General features: G+C 31.3%; 1 protein-coding gene across 1 annotated transcript in view; it reads right to left on the bottom strand.

Moving 5' to 3' along the window:
• Positions 1–2,888: 2,888 nt before the first annotated feature.
• LOC107436951 (Nidogen) overlaps positions 2,889–20,438 on the bottom strand; it is a 36,100-nt gene continuing 18,550 nt past the window's right edge. Inside the window, exons 9-21 of the mRNA XM_043049784.2 lie at positions 19,442–19,588; positions 18,720–18,842; positions 18,340–18,570; positions 16,621–16,846; positions 16,057–16,210; positions 14,477–14,853; positions 13,335–13,510; positions 11,423–11,662; positions 10,072–10,243; positions 8,182–8,339; positions 5,564–5,687; positions 4,354–4,469; positions 2,889–3,218 (exon numbers count right to left, since the gene is read on the bottom strand). Coding sequence (XP_042905718.1) covers positions 3,085–3,218; positions 4,354–4,469; positions 5,564–5,687; positions 8,182–8,339; positions 10,072–10,243; positions 11,423–11,662; positions 13,335–13,510; positions 14,477–14,853; positions 16,057–16,210; positions 16,621–16,846; positions 18,340–18,570; positions 18,720–18,842; positions 19,442–19,588 — 2,378 coding nt within the window. The 3' untranslated portion in view covers positions 2,889–3,084. The remainder of the gene's footprint in view (positions 3,219–4,353; positions 4,470–5,563; positions 5,688–8,181; positions 8,340–10,071; positions 10,244–11,422; positions 11,663–13,334; positions 13,511–14,476; positions 14,854–16,056; positions 16,211–16,620; positions 16,847–18,339; positions 18,571–18,719; positions 18,843–19,441; positions 19,589–20,438) is intronic.

Raw genomic sequence — 20,438 nt, 5'->3', positions numbered from 1 at the left:
GCTTATACAAATAAAATTTCATAACACAAACAATTTTTTATAAAACTAATGTTATTTACTTGTTTAAACGGTTATTTCTTGTTACCATTCCTCACTTAGTTGCATAAAGAAGATTTACTGAAATGAAAATGTAAAAAATTACTTATCTTTTAAGAAATGTTTCACCAGCTAGAATGGAAGTTTCGTTTTCCAGTGAAGAAGATAAATAAAATATGTGGATCTCAGATAAGCAAGGGGGTTTTACATCTCCTAGATTCACATATTTAGACTGTAGGAAGGCACAGAGTGATTAGTTTTGCAGCCAAAACCTTTTCCCCTGTTGTACACTAATTTAGCTTTGATAAGAAAAAGTTTAAAACTAGTGTGCAGTTTTTCTCTGAAGTAGAATAATCACTCCTTTCTCTAGTGAATAACTCTGAGTAGCTTGCTAGAAAAAGAAGGATTTAAGATTATCGATAGAAAAAATAGAAGTCTTAGAAGCAAAAGATCCTAAGCTTTAATTGCTGATTATTTTGGAATTCTTAAAGTTTTGAGGATAAAAGAGATTTCTGAAAGCATTCAAAAGGAATGCTCAAATAATGAAAGTCTTAATAGAAAGAGAAAATAGATTTTTGTTGAATTATACTGGCATCAAAACAGTCTTCAATTACAGATTTTTTCGAAAGTAATGAAATAATTTAGTACCTATGTTATGCTTCTAATTAGCATTGATTTATTTCTACATAACTTTATATGACATTTATATTTTATGATATTAACATTGACAGCTTTAATTATATTTGTTTATTGATCATAAAATTGAGTTCATTTAATTAAATCATATTAAACATTAGATACCATAAAAACTAAAAATTTAACTTTTAAGAATGAATAATTCTCCTTTTTCTAGAATATCCTATTTAAATGAGTAGAGTTGGCTGGAACAATGGTATTCCTTTAAGTATGGTTGACTGTGCATGTATATATATAAATTCAATAAAATAAATTTGAGGGGAAAAAAAACTTATTTTTCCCCCCCCAAGTATTTGTGGCCTTCCTGAAGTTTAACTGTGATATAGTTAGAGGTGACGCTTCCATTATCTATAGAAAGAGTTTCTGTCTTATAAAAAAAAGAAAAATAATAATAATGTTCAGTATGTTTTAATTTTAGCACAATCATAATAGTTTTGAATTAAAATGCCGAGGTGTTCTCAAGTTCATTCATATTGCAAAAAATAGGAATGGAAGTTGTTATTTAGTAATAAAAATGATCATTTAGTTCTAGACAGGGCCTTACTTGCTAATCTAGTTTTTCAATGAATATTTACATTACAGTCTTACATTATGGATCTTGGAATTATCATCTACATGGTGTGTAGTGTTTTTAAAAAATGCTTATTTTCGTTTTTTAAAAGCCTTTAAAGGTGCTTTTTTCATTGGGTGCTTTTTCAAAAATGAGATTTTTTTTCTTTACAATCTCGATTTTCACCACATATTATGCAAAAGCATGCTTTTTACATTGTTCTATCCAACATTTTCACAATTCATTCAACAACAATCCATTTTGGCGTACCTTCAGTCCATAGCATATTAAAGCTGCAATCATTTTACATGTGTAAGGAATTACTTGCGAGTCTGCATGTGCATCTACTGTGAGATTATTGCACTCTCATGTGCAGCTCTGCTGCATTTTGCAAGATACTCTCAATTTCAGGCTTCATTTTCCACCCTCAGATATCGAATTGAAAAATCTCTTGATCATTTTATAATGGCTAATATAATAAAGAAAATAGTTCTCTGTCAGAAACTAGTTATTTTGTCTTGATCATGTAAAGTCTTTGAAAATTATTTTGCATTTTGTTAACGTACATAGTGCTCAAAAATATTTTTTGCTTAAAAGCTGCTTATTTTTTGTCGGAAGATTTGGCTACACACCCTGATCTACCCATAACATATTTAAATTCATAATGATTATAATTATTAAGTTTAAAAAAAAAGTGCAGTATGCTCTCCATATCTCGAATACCCTGTTATGTCAAAAAAATATTTTTTACCCGTGCCATTACATATCCACATAATGTTAATTTGAATTCCTGTGTTGAAGAGTTTCTTCTCAAAACCTGGTTATGTCGAATGTTTTTCGAAGTAGAAATGGAATTCTTTCAGAAAAATTACAATGTAAGTTTATTGTAAACCAATTATTTTTTTATTTAATGCATAATTATTTTTGTCTTACTTTAAAAAATGAAACTATCATTACTGTATTTAGACTTATAGTCAATTATCATTACATACATATTTATTAGTAATTTTTATGTTTCATTACTCTACTTTTTAGTGTACTTACTAAGAATATATCTTTCCACTTTCTAGAACATATTTAGTTCTGAGCATGCTATCTCGAAATTTTGTAGCATCTCTTCACCTTTGAGATATCGAGAGTATACTGTATTTCGAACTTGAGAATTCAAACATAAAATTTGGTTTGAATACCTTAAAAATGATTCTCAAAAACGATATAATAAAATCGTATATAATGTGCATCAAAAATTTGTGTCACATCTCTAAATCAGCATAAAATAAAAGTTCTCTCTTACTAAGTATATCCAAATGTTAAAAGTTTCTAATCTCACTTACTGCCGTTATTGTTTCAGTAACTTAGTTTTATAACAGAAAAAAGTACTTTTATGACTTTTTTAAGTAATAAATTAAAAGGTCAATCACTTTTTTTAATATTTTCAATAATTGTTAGGAATCATTTTGCAATATGCCTTAATTCAGTTAGCAAAATTATTCACTCCCACCGTAGCTTGATTTTATAATAAATCTGCATCCTTGTATATTTTTTTTATTGCACCTATACTTATTATCTATGGTCATTTAAAAGAATAAAATAATTAACTGGCATATTATAGATAAAAATTGTTTATTAGATGAAAGAAAAATGAAATACATATATATATGTGTGTTGCTCCACTAAAAAAATTCCATTTATGTACTTAAATGCTTATGAAATGAACTGACAGGCATGCAGCATGAGTTTTTCATAGGAATGATGAATCAAATGATTCACTAATTGTTCATTCATGGGAAAAGATGTTTAAATCAAGATCTGTCTGAGCATTCAATCTGTTCACCATCTTCACTTGAATCTGGACAGACGCAAGATCTGCTTCCTTTTCCATCAGGCAAGCATAGGTATCTGCACCCTCCATTGTCAACAGCACATGGACTGCCCACTGAAAAATAATATGGTGAATATAATGGAATGCAGGATATAACAATAAAGGTAATAGAATATGTTCATAGTAGGAGGCAATAGCTCAAACCACTGATTGAGCTAGGGGTAATGAGTTCAAGCCTGATAGCCAACAAGACAACTGGCGTGTTTATGCAGTAAGGGGAATATAAATCTGTTTGTGGCTGAAAGTCTACTTGTTGGTTGTGATGTGGAAGTTTGGTGGGATGGGTACCAGCACTGGTGCTGACCAGGATCAAAATTATGTGGCATTCCTACCATAGTCTTTAAAAAACTGAGCCCTTAAAATGGTTGAAAGTGCTGTTCATGGTAGAAATAAAGAAAACATTGTAGTAGTAGGCATTCTCATTTATCAATTTACCAAAGAATTTTCAAGAAACTAGAATGGGTGATGAAAGAAGGGATTGTGTTTCGTAGCAACTATACTGTCCCAATTGTTATTAGATCCTAGATTAATTAAACTAATTTCAGGACAGACGTAGTTTGGTTAATGGATTTTTTTTTTCATTGATAAAACTATAAAAATCAAGCCTATAGTAAATAAAATAGTAGTATAAAATTATTTTTTTCGTTATCACCTTAATAGTTATTTCCTTGTCAAATAAATGTATACTTTACTTCCATTCATTTTGAAGGTGAAACTTTTTTATCTGTTGATTACTGTATCTTAGAAAGTCTTTGAATAACTAAGAGTTTCCTATTAATTGTTTGAAGGATAAATCCCCTTCTATAAATGAGGAAAATAATTCACTTCTTTGTCAACTATCGCTACCAAGCAATGCACTGCAGTCGTTTTGGCCATCATTATTTTCTAAAAATTTGAGTAAAAGTGCATTTAAAAGAAAGACGAAAAAAAGGATTATATGATAAACTTTTAAGATTTTATTACATATGAAAATTTTTCAATGATAAACAAACTTTGAATATCTTTTTTGAACTAATTGTTCCAGATACTGCCACACCTGTTATAACCGCGATAAAAAATGATAGATGAGCTAATGTAATTTAAAATTATTAAAGTAAATGTTAGCGAAAATTGTGAAAAGATATTTAATTTTTACGTTAGCTGAGGAAAATGAATAATTTTAGTATACAATAATGATAAACATAAATACCTGATGGACAGTATGAGGGTAACGAGACTAATCCATACATTTTTCCACTACCTCCTGCAGGTACTTCTAGAGGCTCTGCTTCGCCTCCATTAACATCCACTCGGTGTAAGAATTTTCTAGGAAAGAAAACATTTTTTATTGTAAAGATGTCTTTTGTGTTCTAAAAACAGGAATTGTTGAAATATCTATAGTGATTTTAAACTGCTTTGGTAAATTCCAGGTAGCTCAGTAAATACTGACTAAATATATGTGCATCAGTTACATTTACTGTCTCACCATATCCGAAAATTGGGAAATAGGATGCTACATTTTATTTACCTTCTGTTTTAAGTTTTGTTTGAATTATTTGCTTTACTTTTTTAAAATTGTAATCTTGAGTTCAATCTGGAAAGAAAAAAAAAAAACATTACCATTGTAAGGCAACATTTCCCAAACTGTAGGTCATCACCATCCAGAGGAGCAAGAATCGATTTGCGGCAAGATATTAAAAGTATGTTTGTTTTCTATTTTCAAAAATTTGAAGAACTCAATAGTTTTCTATATAAGAAGAATAGAATAAATAATGTATGCATTATTACATATATCCATAAAGTCGCGATCGCACTGTGATTAAAGCACTGAGCACCCTATGAAAGACTATCTATTCCCGGTGATGGTGTAATATTCCACCCTAGCTTGTCTGAGAAGTAAAACTCTGTTCGTAATACTGTCCACATTACCTTTGCTTTTGCCACGAAATTAGTCTCTAATTAGCTGATATGATAGTTCTTTTAACTAAATCTTTCTCATCAGTAGGATCTTTGTAACTAAGAGACTGGTATTTATACGAATCGAACTTACCCTTACTTAATTTTATTCGTTTTTGCATATTTTAGTCTTCAATAGCATTACTTATATTGGAAACGTTGGTTTTGCATTGAAAGTTGATCCTATAACGGCCTAACTTTCGCATTATCTAATGTTCTTTCTTTCTATCTTTTTTTTCTCCCCAAAATGATTAAAACTGGTAACACATTTTTTTAAAAATTTATTTTGATAAAACAAGTAATATAATGTAAATTATGTTTTGATTTGAAATTATGGATTTTTAAGACCAAAGGGGCAGCCAAATAAGAAATTATCACCTTAGCTTTAGCACTAAATCTTCAGCAAAAAGGTACTTATTACTACAAAGTTTGATGGATGGGTTGAAAAAGAAAATTATTCTTACATTTCCCAATCTGTCCAATAGATATGGTTTTCATGGATTGCAATACCAAATGGATAAGCTGCTGGTGTGTACACAATTCTTCTGCTTTGGCCGTTTAATGCTATACACTCTATTCTTCCTAATCCTGTAAATAACAATAAACAGTAAAAATTGAGAATCCTTTGGATAGATTCTAGTACAGTAAGCAAAAAATATCACCCTGAAATAGCATTTATCGAATGATCGGATTTTCGCCTACTTAATAATTTAAAAGATTTTCCAATCTTAATAATTTAAGCGATTGGCCTCAAATATTCTAATTAATTGGTACTAGATATTAGTTGAATTAAAGAATTAGACCCCAAAACATACTTTCTATAAATAAACACCCTTTTTTTCAACGAATTTGGATTTTTGATCATCAATAGTATGCAATCCCAATAAGTTTAGCTAAGAGAGTAGTCAAAAGTTTGTACCCAATAGTGTTTTTTTTTTCCTTATCTCGAAAAGTAATAACACAATTTAAAAATTCTTGCTCTCATCTACTGAAGTCGGACAATTTTTGAATCAGAATCCGAGTGTTTACATTATTTTAAACAATGTAATTTTATCGGTTGATTAGTTTCTGAGTTTTATAATTTAAAAAGGATTTTATTTAAATGTTCACTATTCATAAACTATTTGAACGATGAAGTTCGAATTTTTTATTTTGTCATTGAAGTTACATAATCTAAGATGGTGTTGAAAATGAATGCCCAAAAAGTTCAAAATTTCTTTGGCTGTTGTTAAAAAAAAATAATTATAAAAAAAAATTTTTATCCATGAAACTATCTTTCGGTTAACGAGTCTCATGAGTGGATGGTTATACATTTAAAGATGTGATGGAAAATGAGAAATAAACAGTTAGGGTCCCAAACTTTCCATTACTCTCCTGCAAACTATAAGAACCTTATTTTCTAGATTGTGTTAACCCCCTCCCCTATTCCGATAATCAAAAATCCAAATTTGTCGGGAAAAGTATGTTTTTATGTATAGTTCCGCAACTTAATAAATAGTTATCATTAGTTAATTAGCATATTTTAGGTAAAATAGAATATAGAATTCATACCATTAAAATAAGTTATTAGTAAGTAAAAATGTGATTATTAGAACAAAAGTTATATAGGGTTATGTCTTTTTTTTTTTGAACATGAAACCTAATCTGCTGTAAAGAAAAATATCTTTTGCCCTGCTATTTCACTTGATTCTGCCTATAGCAGGATAAATCAACATTTTTGGATGATTTTTTAGCATTTGTTTATTAATGCTTACTGCCTTTTTAAGGGATCGTTCTAAAAATGCATGGCAAGCTAACAATAATTTTTTTTTTCATGAAATAAGTTAAATTATTTTGCATTTTTTTCTTTCAAATTTTATCTGATAGCGCACATCAAGCAATAGATTCATAATGTAGACATTTTCACTTTGAAGGCAGACTCAAAATTAGTTTTTTTTTTTTTTTTTTCCTTCCAATTACCAGAAGAAAAATGATTTTTTTTTTTTTTGATAATTTGAGAAATTAATTTTCCTACATTTAGCAAATATTTAAGTAACAATTTTTTTTTTCATTTTGTAGTTTTTTTTTTTTTTTAGTATTTTGCACCATTTTTTATTTTAATAGTTTTTTTTACATTTTTGAATTCCCGCTCAAAATTTTTTTTAATGTTCATGCATTTTTTTAAAGAAATTTTCTAGTTCATTTCACTACACTTAATTTTATTGCACACAAGTATTGGAAGAATTAACAATGCAGTACGGATCGCTCGCTACCTTTAAAAATCCTTCTGGATCTCGGGCCAGAGGAAGACCTCCAACTAGATGGCTGGACGACACTACTAAAGATCTCAAAGTAATAAAGATTAACAACTGGAAAAAAGTCGCCATGAATAGGAGGCGTTGGAGGCTACGCGTGGTTGAGGCAGCCAAGGCCTGTAAGGGGCTGTCGTGCTGAAGAAGAAGAATTTCGACCTGCAGTTAGTTTATGACGTCAGTTCTCGACGTAGAAATGGATTTTTTAGATTGCACAGTTCAAAAGATAATTATTTTAAGGTAATGAGAAAGAACTGTTACTCATGACTGTTAGGTCAAGTTTAGCCTATATCTAATGCCAGCGGTGTCTACGCTTACTTTGAAAATGGCACAAAACGTCAATATAGAGAATAACCACAGCTTTGTGAAAATTAAATGCGTTTGTGATCTAATTTTTTAATATTTAAAAACTTACTCTAATTCTTTACTGTTTGGACTTATCAAAAACTGAGAATAAGGCAGTGATTTTGATAATTTTCATCTAGGTTGGAAAATGCAGCAAAATTCACGATTTTTAAAAAAGTTTAATAACTTTTAAAACATTTAAGTTATTTGTCTGTTCTGAAGCCCATAAGATAATTCTTCATGAAGATAATTCTTCACGGCAAGATTATATATATAGTTTAAAATGAAGGTATTGCTTCAAGTGTAAGGCACTTAAACTCTGGTTTTTATTCATTTTCCTTGGAGACAGAGTTTTGAAAAACAGCGTTAAGCTTGTATATAGTAGGTATTTTTTTTTTACTATTTGGTGTTGCGTTATATACACTTAAAAAGTTAAAGTTTCAAACCTGAATCAGTCCAGCATAAATTATTTCGGTCAAAATCAATAACGATCATATTAGGGAGACCGAGGTTGTCGTTCACTAAGTCTGATCTTCCTGTACCGTCCATGTTAGCCATTTCAATTTTTGGTGAATTTCTACTCCAATCGGTCCAGTACATTTTCCTGTTAAAAGTAAAAATTATTCTTGTTTTAATAAATAGCTTATAGAAACGTAATAACCTCGTTTAAGCAAAAAATACAGTCGGTCGTAAATATGTTGGTTTTAAGCTCCTCACGGGGTTTTCCTAAATCATACATTTTGATTTAATAAAATAAATTACGTTACACGCTTATAATGTTTTTTTTTCCTCTTTTTTAATTTTTTGTAGTAACAATAATAGCAAGTTAAAAAAGAAAAGAATACGATAGCATTATTTTATTGAATTTTCTTGGATTTTTCGATTTCATGGTTGAAAAAAAATGAGTTATCTAATGAGCTCCCAAACACTATTGCTGAGATAATAAACCTAATCCTTACCGTTCACTGTTGAGAAATTTAATCTCCTATGAGTCACCTCAACAAAAGGTTAACCCCTTAACAGTCGATTAATTTTCAAGAAACGGTCATAAAAGTGCCTATTTTTTTGGCTTTTGTATTTGTATTACGTAATTGATTAGTGCTGCAACTAGTTAAAAATAAACTATCTACAATGACCTTAAAAATATCCTGGTACTGCCATCAGGTGTGTAAAATGAGAAATAAAATGTTTTCGGGGCAAAAGAAATGAATTAGTTTTATTCTTATTGCCGCGTTACTACTGAACACTCCAGCCCGTCAATATCACGGGAGTGAGAAATAGCGGGCGAAATTCCACCCCGTCAGTTTCACGGGAGCGAGAAGGAAGGGGTTAATGTATAAGCATTTTATTGTTAAAAAATATACTGAAGGGTAGGAAATGAGCACAAAGAAAACAAATTCTAGTGAAATTACTGCACTCTATGTTAATAACATTTAAAAAACAACAACATTATTTTGATAATAAAAACCAAAATGTATATATATCATTTATTTGGTAACCTTTTCGTTCATATTGCAATGCTTCATCAGAAATTCTGGCTTTAAAAATTATCCTTCTCATTACCGCATATTTAGTAAAAAAATACAAAACTAAAAAGTAAATTTAACCGAATAAATGGTTTTTATGCCATGCTTTAAGGTATCATGATAAAATTGCCAAATTTTATCATTGATTTAGAAACAATATATTTTGCTAATTATACCAAAATACTTTCTGATGCACTTCGGTAAAAATGAATGATATTTTTGGCGTTCTCATAGATCCAGAAACTCAGTACATTTTACCATATTTTGGTAGTTTTGATCATTTTTTTTCTCAGTGTGTGTAAAAAGGTTACCCATCACTACTTAACGTATTCAATAAATTTCTTTTTAACCCCTTAAGGATCGGTAATTTTCAAGAAAACGGTCATAAAAGTGCCTATTCTGTCAAATACACGTATTTGATTAGTGCTGACATCTAGTTTAAAATAAAATAACTATCTACAATTACCTTAAAAATATGCTGGTACTGCCATCTGGTGTGTAAAATGAGAATAAGATGTTTTCCGGGTAAAAGAAATGAATTAGTTGTATTCTTATTGGCACGTTACTACCAAACACTCCAGCCCGGGAATTTCACGGGAAGGAGAAATAGAGGGCGAAACCTCGCCCCGTCTTTATCACGGGAGCGAGAAGGATCGAAAATTCTTTTCATAACAAAAATATGCGATTTTCATTGAAAAAGTGTCGATTTAATTCCATTACATCATTTAGACATTTCCGTTTTAATCTTCTCCTTTTATTGTACGCATCTCATTATAGAACTAATTTTACAAGTATGTGTGATATACCTACCCTAATCCTGGATGTATTGCTATGCCTCGCGGATTGCTTAAATCTTCAGAAATCAACACTTTTCTAAACTTGTTTGTTAGGCCAGCAACTTCAATCGTATCCTTTCCTGAATCAGTCCAATATAAATTTCTACCAGGCCAATCGATTGCAACACCTTCCGGAGATAACATATCTGAAATATAAATTCATATTTTAACAAGATTATAAATACTTTATTTAACTAAGTAATTTCTACGTCTTTCAAAAACAATGCCAAGTTTGAAGCTATTAAATTTGGATTTTATATTTTTGTGCAAATATAATTTTGATAACCTAACAGATTTTTTTTAAATTACTGTTAGACTACTTTTTTCTAATTAAAAATTGTTTAAATATATATTTTTATTGTTTAAATATATATTATATATTTTTGCTTGTAGTTAGAGTGTCGGAAAAAGAAATGTATATTCAAAGGACACCACCATAAAGAAATTTTCCCCTACAATGCACCTAAATATTCATTTATTTCTAACCTACTGGATTTGTTATAAAAGTTTTTCTTCATGCAACAACAAAAAATTTAAATTACAAATTTTACAATAACAAAAACTTTTAATTAGCAAATTTTAATCTAAATGTTTCGGTTTTGGTATCGTTAAAATTAAACTGGGAAATTTACACTTTATTAATATATATATATATATATACACTGAAGAGCCATTACATTATGACCACCCTGCTAACAACATGTAGGACCACCTTTATCCCTCAAAACTGCTAGCACCCGCCTTGGCATTGATTCCACAAGGTAGTCTGAGGTTTCTGGTACCAAGCGCTCACCAACTGGTCCTGCAATTCCCTCACATTGCGAGGGGGTAGCGTGGCATCACGAATGCTCTATTGGATTAAGGTCAGGTGAGTTTGAGGGCCAAGACATGATTTGAAAGTCACTGGAATGTCCCTCGAACCAATCCATAACGATTCGACCCTTATGACATGGTGCATTATCCTGTTGGTAAGCACCATCCCCCGCAGGAAAAACTGTTGCCATGAATGGGTAAACCTAGTCTGCAACTATGTTCAAGTAGCTTACAGACGTCATGGATTGTTGCATGAGGATTATGGGTCCTAATGTGCACCATGAAAACATTGTTCCTGGCCGAGAAACCATGAAAACCTGGGCGAGCCCATTGTTAGAGATGGAGGGTGGTCATAATGTAATGGCTCTTTGGTGTATATATATACACACATAATTATAAGAGAGGCACATAGATAAGCTATATGTCAATACGTATTTTCTTTTCAATTGATTGGTAGTTGTTACTTTTATCATCATATGAACTTTATTAAAAATTTTAATATTTTCACTTACCATCCGAGATAACCATTGTAACTTCTGAACCGTTGTAATTAGCTTTTCGAATTACTTTTAAAGAAGCATCAGCCCAGTATATTTGCCCGAGCTTACAATCAGTGGCTAATCCAACAGGCGTTTGATGAGGCTCCATCAAAAGCAGTTGTCCCGGATTACTCTTGGTTGGCACGGATGGTACTCGAAGAAGAGACATACCATGAGCAAACACCAAATGTCCACCACTATGATGTGCTAAAGCTACAAAAAAAGAAAGAAAAAAACATATGTATTAATAGCCATTCTATTTCAAGTAGACTATTATCGCGTCCATCTTAAACACTTAACTTAAGTCATCTAATAAATTACCGATTTACATCAGTTTTGAGATGTCGGCATGCTGTTTTGAAACATTTTAGCATCTTCAAAGATTGTGAAAACAAAATTTTATTACTTATAAGAGCAGGGTGTTCCATAGTGACCCGCTCTTAGTTTATATATTTAAAATCCTTATCAAAAGGGAAAAAGAGGACCAACTTTTGACTTAATGATTGGATCTTCACGTTCTAGGACTCAATCTAAATGGTTCGAGGATGTGATCTGAAATATGCTAATTAATTAGTGCAGACGATATTTTAAGTTATGAAATCAGACACAAAAACGAAATTTTTCTGAATAAACATACGATGGATTCAGATTTCTGACCCCCAAAACATAGCGGGTAACTTGACCAAAATATGGTCCCCATAGTTTGGTCAAAAGAGCGGTCTATTGACCTTTTAATGTTAACTTTACTTATTGCACACTTCGCCATATTTCGAGAAATTTTTGAGCGAATAGAAAAAATTTTGCACACAATTATAAAAACTGTTTAGCCAAAGATAATTCAATGCAAAAAAATAATAATAATAAATAAGTTTTATTAAATATTTATTAATTTATTTAATAACAGTCGAACAAAATTTGAATTGCAAGGCATGCAATTTTTTATATCATTTTAAATTTTCTATGGTAAAATACAAAATTTGAGCGAAATCGGTTAAATGGTTCCTGATAAATGGAATTTTAAAAAAGTCGTATATTTAAAATTCAATTGAAGTCTGTCGAATCACTGTTGAGAATGTTCGGCCTTAAATTCAGTTTGCCTCATCACTAGAGGGCGCTATTATTCATGTTCTATTTTTTCTATTAATTTTGTTGTTCAGTGTGTGTGTAAACAAAGAGGAATAAAGTTAGGTTTAGAAGCGCGTGCTGTTTCTTGCATCGTCTCATCAGAGAAAGAAAGGAGGAAAAATATCAAAATCAGTTTGATTGTCTAATAAAACTTTGAAGTGCGTCGAAATGTCACTTTTCACCCCATTCTGTTTTCGCCAGTTCTCAAGCCCGTTTGAAAGTTTTCTGCCTCGCCTAACGAAATAGGAATTATTTAAATTTCTGAGGTGCTTTCGGTTTTTCTTCCGTTATTCATTCATTTTTGACCACTTATATGCAAACTTTTTTGTTTTTATTTTCACTAGGTTTCTAAAAATATGTATTAAAGGTAATCCATGCGGAACATTTTGGATTTTAATAAAAAAATTTATATATTATCTTTAATATAAATGTTTTTTTTATTTTTAAAAAAATATGAAATTTTTATAGTGCAACAATATCGTGTTAACTGTCTATTACGCGAAATTTTAGATGCAAAATCTTTAATTATTGCTAAAGTTGAACAATATTTTTATTATGTTGAAACTGATCGAAACTGAACAACTATCGAATCGAATGTTTATATAGTTTAATAGTTAATATAGAATTAATTCAGCAGGTTTAGCCATTTGTGTCTCAAATTTTATCAAAATTGGCAATGGTGGATTTGGAATCACAGAACATCTTAATACGTGGAAGATTTACACAAATTTATGAGTCGTAAGGAAATTATATGCCTTACCAGTACAGGACAAACCATCTCCGATAAATCCTTGTAAGCATCGACAATCATATTGTCCACTTGCGTGATTTGGAACACATTCTGCGTTTCGATCACATTGATAGCGATCTTCTACGCAAGATCTAGCAGCTCGACAATAGTGACCATCTCCTTCATAGCCAGATATACATTGGCATCTGTGAATAATAAAAATATACGATGCATTGAAATCTATAAATATTATAATCTACAAGTAATGAATCTCCGTAAAGTTAGAGAAAGAGAATCTTTACTCGAACTAGCATTATTTTATAGTTAGTGTTTTTATAGTATTTCCCGTCACTATGACGATTGTTGGTTTCAGGTATTTCGTAAGAAATCATTTTTTTTTTTTCTTTAGAATATCTGTGTGTTTGTCTAGTTATTTTATTTTCAAGAGGTAATTTTTACGATTGTTTACTTCATTTTTTAAAACGTATAGGTTCACGAAGTTGTGGAAGTTGTTATTATAAATGATTTTCGATTTAGCAAATGAAGCGTATAAATAAAATCTGCGCACCGGTGAATAAGCGATGTAATCTAATAATTAATGGGGAAATCAGTAAATGATCGAATCAATAAATGGTTGAATCAATGAAAACGCTAAATAAATTGTAAGTAAATTAAAGAAATAATAATATACAATTTGTAATACAGCTGTAGACTGCACAATATTTCTTTAATACTAAAATGGATGATAGAAATTAATGTATCGCAAATATTTCAAAAGAAAAGAAAATTTTATCGGAAAAGTTAAAGTAGATTATTCCAAAAAAGACACTAAAAGATTTAAAAAAAATAAGCTATTCCATTTTCAATAAAAAAAAAGGAAAATTATGCATAAAAGTTGTCTTCAGCCGATTTAAAGTGTTAAACTCTATAATTTATTGAAAACATAAACAATCAACTATTAAATGAGAAAATAGGGATTAGAAAGAATAACGGAAATAATACCTTTATACATTTTGAATTACAGAATCTAGAAAAATTACGAAACAAATGAAGTTCTGTTAAAATTATAACAAAATTTTTATATATCCTTGGTTTTGCTTACATAAAAAATTAATTTCGAATTTGTGTCTCGCTATGACGCAGTTATACATTTTGTGATAAAAATCACATACCTGTATCCTCGTGATGATGGATCATATAAGCATTCTGCTCTCACGTGACAGCTATTGATGACGTTACATGCTACGGCAGTTTTTTCACATCTATGTCCGTCTCCTTCATAACCTGGATTGCACTGGCACCTGTATCGTGAGTTAACGTCATCATAGATGCAACTTGCACTTTCATGACACGTGTTTCGAACGTTGCACGATGCTTCGGGATCTGGGAAGCAAGTGCCTCTGCCACCCCTGCCTTGGTATCCGGGAGAACACTGGCACCTGTATCGTTGAGTAGCTGAGTCGTAGACGCACTGACCATTTGCATCACAGTTCTCAGCTGTATTACATTCGTCAATAGGATCACACGAAAAACCATCTCCTTCATATCCCTATCAAAAAGAAATAAAAAAAAAACATCCTTGAATTATCCCCCAACCTTAAGGCAAAAATTATCTTTTCGTTTCGGTTGGCATAGAAAGGATGACTAATTAATTACTTTTTAAGCTTAGTGGAAATATAAGCATGCCAAACTTATTTCCTTAAAGATTTAATAAAGGTATGCAAAAAATATACGAAAAATTATCATTTTTCAGCTTTTACTGACAACTTAGATTTGTCCAGGCTCTCATATGCAACATTTTTTTTGTGTTGAAAACTTAATGATCAGGCCAACCTTTACGTTTAGTGTTAAAGAAAGTACATAAAAGCCTGCGCAAATACACCTTGTTTTATTGGTGGTTATAAAATTTAAGATAAAACTTGAGAAGGTGAATTTATCCTTGGTTTGAAAACGCTTTCTAATCTTGATTGGTGATTCATCCTCGATTTCAAAAGGTTTTTCAAGCCTTATTTTGTAAAGGAAGGTTCATTCTCGATATAAAAGGGCTATTTATGCAAGCTCAATGCGAACTTCATAGCGCATAAACTAGCATAGTTAATTTAACATTATTTCAAGCTTTACATGTTTAATAAAATATTGTTGCTGACATTAAAATTAAATTTATATTGCTATCTGGAATAGGATCAGGACATTGATTGAAAATATTGCTTAAGGAGCTAGAAAAAGGAAACGATAGTAACTCTTCTTCATCAAGAAAACGCATCTCATCTCACTTTGCTGCTGATTCACTAACTTTAAGCCAATGAAAGGGACAGAACCATACGATTTCTGAGTCTTTCTAAAAGGAAAATGTTTTGACGCCTTTTCTGACAACTGCAGTGCAGCTGAAAACCCTATCGACAAACGCTATAAAGTAAAGAATAATTCGAACTTAGACATTTTGGTGAAAGCTAGGCTGTATCAGGAAATCTTAGCATTAACCAGACTTTAGGTTCTTACCGAAACAACTGTAAAAGCCGGGTTAACACTAGGTTTTACTGGTAAAAAATAGGATTTATTAAAGTAGCTTGGTAACTACTAAATTTGCCGATAAGTCTTGGTAAAAGGCAGAAATGGATTCATAAAGCATACTTTAGACCTTCACCAAGCCACTGTGGTAAAAGCTAGGCTCTACCAGTAATACTTAAGATTTACTTGACCTTGGGCTTTTGCAGTAACACATATAAAAAGAATGAGAGAGAAGTAAAGATACCTCATTACAACGACATATATATTTTCCAGAATATTCTTCTCTAATGCATTGCGCATGTGGGGAACATCGATTTATCTGATCGCATGTAATTTCTTCCTCTCGATGGCAATTTCTACCGTCTCCTCTGTACCCAGCATTGCACCTACAGTGATACCTGTTCGAATTGAAAAAATATAATTCGATTTAATATTTTCAAAATAACAGCTAATCGTTGTAATACTATACTTTTACTATAAAATCAATATCAAGTTATCTAAATAATTGTAATATCTTTTCTTCTTTTTTGACAGCATCGTTTTAATCATAATTTTTTATTGAATTTCTTTCATTAATTATAAATACTCTAAGATCACCTTCTACATATAGCCCGGATTAAATTAATTTTTTTTAATACTTTTAGCTAAGTAACATGTTTTTTCACCCTATAAATATTATTCTATTAAAATCCTGTAGTTATCCTGTAGCAAAAAAGATTGAATATCTTTTGTTATTATAGAGTTAAAAAATACATATAGGCTGTGCGCGAAATGAAACTTTTATCTAATGGTTAGAAATACGGAATACCTTTGGTCCTGTTGGTCGTAAAGGCATTGTGCAAATGGATGGCAGTTGTTAACGACATCACAACTTGAGAAAGATTCTTCTGGTAAACAGACGTACCCATCTCCCGAAAATCCTGGCTTACACGCGCAATAGTAAGCTTCACCCTCGGCATCATACAAGCAACTTCCATCAGGACTGCAATTATCAGCAACATCACAACTGTCTTCAACACACACAATACCATCACCTGCAAGAGAGAAAATCTTAATTTTAAGCGAAAAACCATATGGTCATTAATTACTTGGTAATAACATTGTATCATAATTCTAATTAATTATTGTAACAATAAATTTACTTAGGCAGGAATAACTAAGTTTTTGGCTCCGAATAGGTATATCTAGCTAGAATGATTGTTTTTGATTTGTAAACCATACAGTCATAAATTACTAGTTAATAACATTCTATCATAATAATAATTAGTTAATGTAAAAAAAAATATTTTTGAAGTTATAAATAATTTTCGGCTCCGAATTGGGATATCTACATAGAATACTTGGATTAAGGTTAAATTCAGTCATTAGACTGAGATATAGAAGACGGAACACAAGTATTTATTATACATAAAGTGGGACAAAAGAAGATGAAAAAACATATTTTTCGGTTGTTTTAAAAGTAAAGAACAGTCAGTGCATTTTTATGCGAACTTACTATTCTTGGTTCTCAATGACCAGTCACAGAGGACGTGAGAAGATCTTGTCCCCGCACTTCAAATGGACAGTTCTCACAACTCCATTTCGCCCAGGTATTAGTTTGAGAACAAGAGCTTTGAAATACCCTACTAATACCTGGGCGAGATGGAGTTGTGTGAGAACTTTTTTAAAACATTTACAGTGAATGAAAAATCAAGCTATTATAGATGTGTAAACGCATCTATCTCAGGCAGTTACACTTTTATTGTAAATGAAATTGTCTTTAGAGGCAGAAGTTAGTTTTAATGTGAAAATTTATAATCTAAATTTAAAATGATCACTATCTAGAACAAACAACTGGGATATTTTCTTTCTTTTGGAAGGGTATGTATTAATACCGGATTCGACAAGACAAACTAGAGAGAAAAAAAAAACCATCCTCTCCCATGAATTCATTGTTAATCGAAGAAACATGACTGGTAAGCTCTGTGCAGCATTTTTTTTTCCAACTCGAGTAAAGGACAGTCACCTTCTGCAATTGAAAATCATGCTACCTTGCGTTATTCTGTTCTACAGGCAACCTTCGTAGAGTGACTGAACATTTATTTTAAATGTCTTTCGTCTGAGATGCACTATCCTCTTTCCTTTTTTAACCATGAAAGGAAGCACTTCTATTGCTATCGTATTTCTGACGAAACCACATGCGTAAATTTTCCATTTGGACAACCTCCATGAATAAATTTTCTTTAAAAAAGTCATTTTGTATGAAATGAGATTATCGTATAAAGGAAGGACGTTTGGGACAAATTTGTTAAGCATATGTTTCGTATGAATTTTATTCTATCCATATTCCGAATAAACTTTAACTACTGAAATATTGTGTAGTTGGATTGCGTATGAAGTGATTTTTGTGAATAACACGGTAACATTCTACTTTATTTCGAATAACGTAAGAACATTTCGTTTGAGTTGATGAAGAAACGAATTCTTCAGCTTCTTATAAACATGAAAGAAATTTTTGTTATGAAATAAGTATAACAATTTTAATTACCTGTGTAGCCTCGTCGACAACGGCAAGTGTGTTTATTCGTTTCCTCCTCGTAAATACACTCTGCTCTCAAATCACAATAACTTACACTTCTACAGTCGCCACCATCAGAAACTTCACAGGTTTGGCCGTTTCCTACATAGCCAACTCGACACCGACACTGAGGTCCTCTCAATGGTTCATCAACACATTCTGCATTTGGGTCACAGTTAATGTCGGAACAGGATCTTCTTCCTATAATATAACCACAAAGTCATAAACCAAGCATGATTACGTATTTTAAAAGCTAATTTCAAATCGTTTTGAACCAGAAAAAAATTGTTCTTTTATTCTATACGTAAAATACAGTGCTTATCATGCCATTCTTAGCATGGTATACTTACGTTCACACGATACTCCATCTCCGTGATAACCCGCTTTGCATCTGCACATGAAAGAACCTGGCAAATTAAGACAGTCTGCAAACACGTGACAGTTGGCTCGGCCTATAGCACACTCATCAATATCTACAAAATAAAAATATGTTATTTGAAGGACTTTAAGAATATGTAATTCAAACCTCATTATTCAACTTAAAGTTCAGAATTCATAGATAATACTTTTGCCTGGTTTAATAGAATAATTCAGCATATAAAGATTATTATTGTGCTCGCATGTTTACTATTATTAAATGTACGCGTTTATTAAAGAACGTTTTAATGTAAATGTTAACTGATCTTATTCAGTCTGGCTATTCTTTAGATTTATTTTCTAGGTTGAATGTACACTACCAGATTAAATACTTAAATAAGATGTATATTAGATTCGAATTAAGATTAAGAGGTCCCTCGACTAATTTTTGCTTACAGCCCCTGATATGGATGACTCAATTAGAATCGAGCTATGTCATTGTGTTCTGAATAAGCATCTTACAAATATATGCATTCGAATAATGTTTATCAATGATATTACAAAGTAACTACGCCTAAAGTGGGTCTGTCAATCAGTAGCCATTGTTTAGACTTGTAATATTCATTTATATTGAAATACGTGCTATTTAGTTAAAACATTTTATTATCTTATTTATTTATTAATTTTTTTTCACGAAAATTGAAAGTTTACATACCAAAGCATGTTGGACTTCCTTCCCCTGCGTCTTGTTCATAAAGATACTGGTAACCTTGATTGCAAGGACATCGGAAGGAATCACCTTCAACTACGCAATTGCTGTTTGGACCACACTGGTGACGTCCTTCTTTGCACGGATCTTCAACTGAAATTTTTAACGAGGACATTAATCTTACAAACATTTGGTGATTTGCGTGTATTATCTATTAATAATTATTTTGACACCTGTAAAAAACACAGAACTTATTCATATTCAGTAGTTGGCAAAGCCTCCGCAAGAAGCAAAAACGTCTTCAAACCTCCAGGGCATGCTTTCTAGAAGTTCTTGTATGGCAGCTAATATTTTCTACCACTCGATTAGGAGAAGGCATTTGAGTTCTCCCACCTTTTACGAACCGTTGTTTCAGTCCTTAATTCGGTGACCTAACTCCTCTTGGAGGTACTCAAGTAAATTCAGATTTGAGTTCTGTACAGGCCATTGATATGATGGCAATTCATTGCCATCATATCAGTTTAAGGTGGACCCTGTTAAGTAACACATCTAGCGCTGTCGTTTTGAACGAAACATAGATTTAACCAAAAAAAATTCACAACTTTACTACTCCAAGTTTGACTTTGTATATTAAACTTAATTTTACCTATAAAGAGTTCAGAAGTAAATAGATATAATAATTGGTCTTCTACGCATTTTATAGCTCATTTACGATTAAGCATAAAATAACAACTCTAAGCTCTCGTTGTTTACACTCTGGCTGTTAAATTTGATAGTCAGATCCCTCTTTTGAAAATAAAGCCAGTCCCAGAAATTGTAACGAACTTTAGCAAAATTTGTAGAGTTGACTGTTAAATTAAACGGCCAGCTCCTTTATTTGAGAACGAAATCTTCCAAGCATAAAAATACCTTCCTTCAAAAACAAATTTCACAGTAAGCAGTCTTTTATCCAGCGGTAAAAAATTTTATTGGACTAATTATACATATTCTGAGTTCAATTATT

Source organism: Parasteatoda tepidariorum, chromosome 2 (assembly GCF_043381705.1).
Source record: "Parasteatoda tepidariorum isolate YZ-2023 chromosome 2, CAS_Ptep_4.0, whole genome shotgun sequence".
NCBI lineage: Eukaryota > Metazoa > Arthropoda > Arachnida > Araneae > Theridiidae > Parasteatoda > Parasteatoda tepidariorum.
Note: the sequence above shows the minus strand (reverse complement) of the source record. Positions and strands in the feature narration are given on the sequence as shown.